At 43.3% G+C, this 8,873-nt stretch overlaps 1 protein-coding gene across 1 annotated transcript; it reads right to left on the bottom strand.

Moving 5' to 3' along the window:
• Window positions 1-539: 539 nt before the first annotated feature.
• On the bottom strand, window positions 540-8,737 carry DDX47 (DEAD-box helicase 47). Its single transcript, XM_041416842.1, has 12 exons — window positions 8,642-8,737; window positions 7,940-8,033; window positions 6,262-6,450; window positions 5,521-5,592; window positions 4,910-5,028; window positions 4,340-4,411; window positions 4,103-4,219; window positions 3,809-3,955; window positions 3,362-3,499; window positions 1,898-1,968; window positions 1,227-1,356; window positions 540-1,134 (listed from the first exon to the last, which is right to left on the bottom strand). The coding sequence occupies exons 1-12, from the start codon at window positions 8,723-8,725 to the stop codon at window positions 1,015-1,017; spliced, it is 1,353 nt and encodes a 450-aa protein (XP_041272776.1). The 5' UTR covers window positions 8,726-8,737; the 3' UTR covers window positions 540-1,014.
• Between the last annotated feature and the right edge of the window lie 136 nt (window positions 8,738-8,873).

The raw sequence follows: 8,873 nt of genomic DNA, 5'->3' as shown, positions 1-8,873 counted from the left end.
GCAGGAGCTTCTCACTGTTCTCTGCCTACCAACAGGAACATCCTGTATGAAAATTTTTATTGTCAATGAGAACCTTCTGGTTTTATATCAAGTACATTTATCTCATTCTTGCAAATGTCTACTTATCTGGCATGGAACTCAGCGTAAGAGTAACAAAATTCCCTGCCTAGGGAAACAAAGAGCTTTCCAGGACACAAGCTGGGAGGTGCAGAAAAACAGGTGAGCTGCTTTCCAACCAATACCCCCCTCTTGTGTTCACTTGTAAGTACTACGAGAATCGGGCACAAAAACCCCACCCAAAACCCTGACCTATCCTTGATGGTGACAATCATCAGCAGGTATTGGATCGAATTCCAGGCAGTGAATGTTTCATCCTGCTGAAGCTTGTTCTCTCTGTGCTGGACCGCTCTTCAGCTGACAAATCTAAGGCGCAGATGTCACATCTGAATTGCTAGGATTGACCCAAGAAGAAAACCTTCTGGCAGAGCTGATACACAAAGTGACCAGAACAGGTCAATGACAAGACAAGGAAAACCAGGTAGCTTCAAAATTAAGCAAAATATATTTTGAGTTCTCAATGTAACACATCCCTTCACCAAGGCAAGGGCATCACAGCTGTGCTGTGAAAACTCAGTCACTTAAACTTTTTCTTCTGACAGATCTGATTCCAGATGCACTCAGTGAGATTGGATAGTGGGACAGGCTGCAGCAGTGCAAAAGCTGCACTCACACTGCACTTCGTAGTGAATGAGCAGGGCCAGACCACAGCTGCTTCCAGGCCAGAGGTGATGGTCTCTGACGGTGTCCCTGAAAGGAAAACTGCTATACCATGGTACTAACAGGGCCAAGCTCAGTCTGTAGCTGGTGAAGAAAATCAGGTTTTTTTTCCTCAGGGACTGTCAAATTTCATATGTAGTTCTGAAAAAAAATCCACTGGAGATGGCTTGGTAGACTGTTTTTGATAGCTCAGACAGCCATAAAGAGAAAAATAAAAAAGTCTGGTCAAATACCAAACTAGAAGGCTTTCCTTTTCTTCTTTTTCCCTCCTGCCACCTTATTCCTGACACCAATAGCCTCTTCTGTGTCATCATCATCGTTCCGAGATCGCTTCTTCTCTCCCTGCTCCCGCAGCTCCTGCAATGCAATCAACAGATGGACCCAAAGTTTGGCACCTGAAGAAATTCAGACTACAACAGCAAGGACAGGGTCAAAAAGCCAGCACCCACCATTCGAGCAATCCTCTGGGCCTCAGCCACACGCTCTGTCAGCATCATAACTTCTTCCTCTTGCATGGGGAATGCTGGCAGCTTCTTGCCAATCAGGTGTTCAATGCGCTGGAACAGCTCTACATCATACCTGAAGAAAGACAAGGCACCAGCTTCAACCAGCCCTCCTGAGAGGGCCTCAGCTGTCACCACTCACACACTTCAGCCCTTATCTCCAGCCCACAGGTACTGTTGGTTTGTGCTGATGGTCTCACAAGCAGCTCAGCTGCATCCAAATGATGCCGTTTGGCATGGCTTCTCTGATTTATCCAGCTCACCTCATCTCTGTTCAGCAATATTTGGTAAAGATTTTCTTTTTAGACAAATACTTCAGTGTTTATAAAACACCCCCAAAGTTACTTAACGTGCACTATATATTTAAAAAAATATATAAATATATTTTATAGTACAATTATAAACCATTCTGCTCAATGAATGCCTGCTTCTAGAATTTTTCTAGACTCTTCTCCCTCCCCACCATGGGCTTTGAATTCGCTCCCCTTTAACTAAATAAAACCAACTGGTACTTCAAAATGAAAATTAGTATTTTATTCTCACCCAGGATAAGGTCAGATATTTTCTGCTCTGAAACACAGCTGGGAAGAATAAGTCTATTAAATTTTATCACTTACTGTGTAACAAAGGTGATGGATTTGCCAGATCTCCCAGCTCGAGCTGTTCTCCCAACACGATGAATGTAATCCTGGAAAGAATTTTCTTGATAAGCAATAATGTATGTTCACCAAACACAGAACAGATCTTATGGCAGATCAGCCTATATGTTTTCTCTTTAGGAAAGAACAAGAGAATGTCAAGAACATACTGCCAGCATTAAATGCTCAGGAGGGTGTGCAGCATCAGATTTTGAGAAGAGCCTAAGTGGAGGCACAACTTCACTTTTAACATTTGAATTCTTCTCTTTCTAAATGAGAAGACCAAATCCAATTATTTCAGACTGCAGGATAAAAGTTGCAATACATGACCTTTGCCAAGACTTCACTCTCACTTCCTTCGAAAGCTAATATTCACAGTGATCCCATGCCTGCATTTTCAGTCCTGGAATCTAGTGCTCTGCATAGTTCATCTTCCAGAGAAATTCTCTCACAATCAGAGTTAAACTTGGTAAGCATGGTGAAAGAGAGGATGATTGAGAATAACTTAGAAGAGTCTGATCTATTGAGCATCTTTGGTCAGTATGGTTCTAGGCTGTTTTCCAGTTTTTATACTACATTATGGAAATTAAAATTCTCCCTTTTCCAGAGGACTTGCAGAGAGAGGATTGTAAGAAAGGATCTGTTCTGTGGGTTAGGTGAGAGAGAAGAGCACAAAGACCATAATAACACCATTCAAGCTGCTGCCCCCACTGTTTTTTTTCTTTTTTCTTACTTTTGTGCCTTTACAAAAGGAGTGTCTTCAAAAGACCTACCATGCTTTCTTCTGTTTGCAAGGCACAGTATCCTTAATCCTTGCAAGCAACAACAGCAATTCCTGAAGTGCAGGTTAATGGCATGCTTTCTGGAACTAAGCTGGGAAACAGTCACATCCCTGAGATAACCCCATACTTTCCATACAGACTTGGTAACTTACTTTCTTTTCCTTTTGCTGTACTTTTTGTACTTTTGATGTGAAGGTGAGACATATTAAGGACACCTTTCTTAACCAAATGCTTTTTGAATGTCATAATCACAGAATTTAGTTTTTTACTTTTTTGTAAACACAGCTTAAAATATGTAGGCAGACCTGGATCATGTACACAGAGATGACTATATGAAACTAGTAATATCTTAAAATTGTTTTCAAAACCCATTAATGTGAAAAGGCAAAACATACAGTCTGAGCAGAAATGCAAAGACACAGAGCATTCCTTACTTCTCCTCTTCACTTACGGGATCACTTCTACAACCCAGGCCATGAGACCATGCAAACAGAGATATCAACTCAATAGCAGAGGCTGAACTACACCTTTCAATGTAGAAAATCATGAATTAGGCTGCCAGTCAGCAGAACATGGAAAAGATGTCTCTGTTCCTTTGTCCACCTTGTTTGTCTATCTGCCCCCAGTGACCAGCTCTCAGCTGGCACACAGACATGCTTACCTTAGAGTGGGTAGGAATATCAAAGTTTATCACCACATCCACGTGTGGGATGTCCAGACCTCTGCTTGCAACATCAGTAGCCAGCAGAATAGAACGTGCCTTTGCCTTGAACTTGTTTAGAGAGCCCAAACGTTTATTCTGGATAAAGGATGAAAAGGGAATGACAGAATAACACTCATTCTAGTTTCTAGTTAATATCCTCTTGATAAGATACTGGCACAAAAGAACTGAGGGATAAACTACTCAAAAATTTCACTTCTCTAATTTCTTTTTTAAATATTACAGAATCAGCAGCAGCATTCACATTAGGTAAATTTCTGTGGATCAGTCCAGTCCAATAGCTGTGAAATATTCCTCCTGCAAGGCAGGTGTGACTCAGTATGCTGCAGCCCACTTCCCAAGCCCCAGGCCCCCTGCCTACTCTATTCTGAGGGTTCATGCCCATACCTGACTCATCTGCCCGTGGAGGGGAATGGCAGTGAACCCCAGGTTGCGGAGCAGTAGAGCAGTCCTCTGAGTATTGTTACATGTGCTACAGAATATCATGAAAGAGTTACCAGCCAGTTCATTCAAGATATAAACCAGGTAGCTGTCCTGTAAAGAAACAGAGAGAGAAGTCAAAACACCTCAGAGATAATCACATGTGCAACATCAAGTCTAGGACTCAGAAAATGACAAGATATTGGACAGATGTGGGAACAAGAAAAGACAGTAAGAGAGAAGAAACAGAAGTGTCATTACCTTGAATTTGGAGGGGATGAAAATGTAGTACTGCTGTAGTTTTTCAACTGTCTGATACTTGGAAGAAACAGCACATTTAACGGGATTCTTCAGAGCAGCACGCTGGAGTTTTTGAACCTGGTAAGATCAAAGAAATTTAGCTGGACAGAGATCTTGTCAGAAAATTGTTATTAATACAGTCTAGTCAAGAGGCTAGCCTTACGGAAAGAGAATTAAAACGGATTAGTCTGCTCCCACCTTCTTGGTCATGGTGGCAGAAAAGAGGAATGTCTTCCTGTCTCGAGGAATCACTTTTAATATCTTGTCCACCTGTAAAAAAATAAGAAATGGAAATACTAAATACTACAAGCTAGCAAGACACAAACCTTCCACAAATAAAAAGATCAACCACATGAGGAGTAATGCATGTGTAAACATTCAGTAGGAACAAATTTTTTTTCTTCTAAAGGGAAGGTGTAGGCTGATATCTTGTTGACAATTAGGCAGTGCGTAGTCCAAAAGTCCAACAACAGTGCAAATATCAGGCAATGTTTCTACAGGAATGTGTGTTTTCTACAGTAACTACATTCTACATCAGGCACTCCAGAGACACTAGTGGATGGAGTCAAAGTCCCTCCTACTGCCTTGGCAGAGCTCTGCAGAACTCTGCTATGTTGTAATCCCACCACAGATTGTGTGTAATTATGAGATCTTAGTTACAATTTACTACTAGTTTCTGCAGAACAGCTCAGTATTTCCTATGTGCCCATATGAAGTGATTTTAAAGGAACTCATCTGTTCCAAACTCATCTTTTAGCAGATCCCTACCTCTGTCTCGAAATCCATGTTAAGAATCCGGTCAGCCTCATCCATCACTAGGAACTTCAGAGCCCGTAAGTTGAAGCCCTTTGTGTTCTCCAGATGATCAACTAGACGGCCAGGGGTTGCTACCAACAGCATAATGAGAGTAAATTCAGAATGAAAGCAGAGGAAAAGATCCAAACAGGCAAGACAGCTGTCCATTACAGAAATGGGATTCTTTGCCCAGGAAAAGTAAAGATTGCTTTGTGGGAATAACTCTTTCATAGAGTATCTTCAGAGAATGTTCTGAAATAAGACTAATGGAGTCAGACTCTCTGAAGAATGTCCTAAAAGAAGTGACATAAAAGAGACTGTAGACAAGCTGTACTGCGAAGGATGAGACCAGCATTTCAAGTACTCAAGGAGAATGAAAAAACAAGCCAAAAGCACTCTAGGTCTAGCAGGAATGCTTTGGAATGAGCTTGTAACAACAAAGTTACTGGTGGACACTTTAGAAGCATTAACAAATCAGTACTCAGAGCTTGGGACAAAACACAAATGAAGGATGTACTCTCCTTCCTTTGGTTAGCTGCAGTTTGATAATATTCACACTCCACATCCCCAGCACATCAACTTACCAATTATAACATGTGGTTTCTTGGCTAAGGCCAGAGATTGAGACATCGTGTCAATTCCACCCACAATAACCGCTGCAGGACAAAGAGAGTGGAGTGAATCCCTCAGTGTAGCACCAGCCCTCCCCTGGCACTGTCGTGTTTACTCTGACTGCCCACCACCCACAGCAATTCTGTACAAATTAAAAGCTACTTATTTTTATGAGCACTTACTTTATTTTAGCATATCTGACCTTCCTAGGCTTCTTAAGCCATGCAATTAATTCCTTACTGGCCACAAGTATTTTATTTTCACAGCTGAAGAGCTACAGGCAGAATCTCTTCCTTGCAGTTTAACTCAGCTGCAAAAATCTAGGAATTCTAAAAATACCCACAAAGCTTTTTTTGAGATTATCTAAAGAATCAATACAGACAGCATGAAAGGAAGATTAAACTACATCACACCATAGCAAGGAGCTCTATGCAATTTCACTGGACACAAACCCACTATTGAGAACATTCTCTTCTACTTCCACCTTTAACTATTTAGACATAGAATGCAGAAGAGCTGTAGACCACTCTATAAGGAAAGGCCACTCAGTTTCTTTTTCTCAAACCTGATACCAGATCTCTGTCTTCCAGCAGCATATGCTTTTCTCACATTTGTTCAACCCCTGATACAAATCCTCTATTTTTATCTTTCCAATCTCAAGCTGACAAACTGGTCTTCAGAAAAACTGGCCCAATACCATAAAAGCTACTTACTGCTTTGAACACCAATGGAGGATCCAAGAGCTTCAAACTGCTCTGAGATTTGGAAGGCCAGCTCCCTTGTTGGTGTGAGCACAAGAGCAAATAACCGCTGAGGTGTTTCCAGCAGTGCTTGGAGAATTGGCAAAGCAAAGGCTCCTGTTTTTCCAGAGCCAGTTTCTGCCAGTCCAATGACATCTCTGCCTGTGAGAAGGAGCAAGGGGGCAAAAAACTGTTACACGTCCAGAACAGAGAAAGAAGACTTTAAAGCACTGTGCTACAAAACACAAGAACTCCCTAAGGACAGAAAAAAAGGCAGGCACACAGAAGGCAAAAAAAAAAAACAAAACCAAAACCAACCCACAAAGGGCCAAACCAAAGAATTTCAGAATCTCTCTGAAGCATTTTTAGACTGTGATTTTATTTGTACAATGATTACAGTCTCAACAGTCTATTTTCTAGTTAAATTTCTGTTAATATACAGGGCTTCATACAAAACTTAGGTACTTTATAATGTCTCAAATCTGACATCAGTTTACAGCTTAACTGTAAACCTCACTATTCTAGTCCAAATGTCATCTGTTTTTTGGCTTACAAGGAAACAAACAGACTCTGCTGTTTGAGACTTCAGCACACAAACTACAGGACAACAGCATTACCAATCTCACGTTTCACAAGGCACAATTGTGCCATTGATTAACAGGGCAATCTAAACCAGTTCCTTCAGGTCCTACCCTAGGAAGGGTAGGACAGAAAGTCTTTTGCCCCAGAACAATGCAGGCAAGAGGGTGGAATTCATCAATAGAATCCATTATGATCTCCTGAGCTCAGGCAGCCGAGAAGAACATGCTGTCAACACACCTCACGCTGGAAACAATTTCTCAGGCATGCAGTCTTACCTTGGTGTTTGATTTTTTTTCCCCCAAGAGAATCTCATATGTGTAGTAAAAGAGTCTGACAAAAGCTAAATGCTAGGACAGAGCAGCCACTGAAAGTTTGTTCACTGAAAGTTCTGTCCCTATGTTGTTCTTTTCTTCCTTGAGAGTTTTTGGGGGGTTTTGTTAAAAAAAAAATTCTAGAGACAGAAATGTCCGCTGAATTCAGTAATTTACTTTTTTGTAATTCCAGAATGCTTACAGAAAGTCACTGTGGTTTGGTCATTACTCACCTCAGAAATCTAATTTCAAAGAGTTGCCTGCTCACAGCAAAGCAAATTATACACAAGAAGGAATCAGTCAAGGCATATTCACTTTCAGTCACACACACACACACAAACACACTCTGTAGGTCTCTACCAGAAGCAACACAGTCCAAAACATATTAGAAGCTTCCTGTATATCCCTGAGTATTTCAGGAATAAAATGATCAATGTGGACTAGCAATTCAAATTATTAATAAGATTTCTATTTAACATGGAGTGTCAGAACTACACAACAAGAGTGAACCCTCAAGGAACAATGTTTGTACCCATGTGAAAGTCTGTAACTGCAGGCAGTGCTATAGGATAAACTAGTACTCCAAGCCCCACCTGGGAAGGACACAGAATGAATATGAAAACTACTTCTAGACAGAGATCCTCCACAATGAAGAAGTTGGGACACACTGATCCCTGATCCTTCTCACTCAGCAAAATTCCTTCACACAGAGCTCCTGGAGCAGGCCCCAGTTCAGATCAAAGAAGTACACTGCTCACCTTGGAGAGCCACTGGAATAGCCTCAACTTGGATCTTCGTTGGCACCTTCCATCCCAGCTGGTCACAAGCTTCACACAGGACATCTGTCACTCCCTGGACATTAGTGACAAGGGAAAAGGGAAACAGATATCACCAAAAAAACCTAAATTAAATCAGAGTTAAATTAAACACATGCTGCAACAGAGGCAACTTTTCTCTAGCGGAGACAAACCACACGAGGCCCCAGCACAACTCTCTGAAAGGGCAGGCTGCTCACAGTGATCCGCACTGCCACCAGGAACTTCATCGGATTTGCTCCAAATCTGTTAGAGATGACTTTCACAGGAAGAATATGGTCGGTTTTACCCTCGTTTACACAAGGAACTTCCCTCCCCACACACCTCTATCTCTTCACCTCAGGGGTGACCCATGACCACGGAAACCAAAAAACAAGTTAAGACAGCTTGAAGACAGCGGCGGCCGGCTGCGGACCGGCGATGGGAGCAGCAACGCCACCCGCAGCCGGGCAGCGGCCGAGTGCCCGCAGCTCCCGCGAGGGCCCGCAGCTGCTGCCCGGCCCGGCCCCGCGGAGCGCGGCACGTGTCTGCGCCGCGGGCACACGGGCAGCTCCCGGGCCTCATCCCCGCGGGGGGAGCAGGACGCTACTCCTCGGGACAGAGCAGCGAGCACCGGAGGCGGCAGCAGCTCCGGCCCAGCCTCACCAAGTCCTTGAAGCTCCGCGGCTCCTCCGCCGCCGGTTCCTGCTCCGGCTCCGGCGCAGACCCTTCCTCGTCGCCTGCCGCCATCTTGGCCCGTCCCCTCCGGATGCAGCGCGGAGCACTCTGGGAGCTGTAGTCCTCCTCGGAGCGCGACGGGATTTGTAGTTCCGGAGGAAGAGCCGAGCGGATCGGGAGGGTTCTCCCTCAGCTCCGAGGAGTGCCCAGGGAAGGGAGA

This window comes from Onychostruthus taczanowskii, unplaced genomic scaffold, assembly GCF_017590055.1.
Source record: "Onychostruthus taczanowskii isolate IOZ18803 unplaced genomic scaffold, ASM1759005v1 scaffold53, whole genome shotgun sequence".
Taxonomy (NCBI): domain Eukaryota; kingdom Metazoa; phylum Chordata; class Aves; order Passeriformes; family Passeridae; genus Onychostruthus; species Onychostruthus taczanowskii.
The sequence above is the reverse complement of the archived record's forward strand: the minus strand, read 5'-3'. Positions and strand labels throughout refer to the sequence as shown.

What these genes read in the sequence shown, in the direction of transcription:
- DDX47 (XM_041416842.1), bottom strand. Translation starts at nt 8,725, where the DNA reads ATGGCGGCAGGCGACGAGGAAGGGTCTGCGCCGGAGCCGGAGCAGGAA. An exon ending in CTCCATTGGTGTTCAAAGCA is followed by an intron (nt 5,593 to 6,261) that starts GTAAGTAGCTTT and finishes TTTGTCCTGCAG; the next exon opens with CGGTTATTGTGGGTGGAATT. An exon ending in TCCACGGGCAGATGAGTCAG is followed by an intron (nt 3,500 to 3,808) that starts GTATGGGCATGA and finishes TCCTTTATCCAG; the next exon opens with AATAAACGTTTGGGCTCTCT.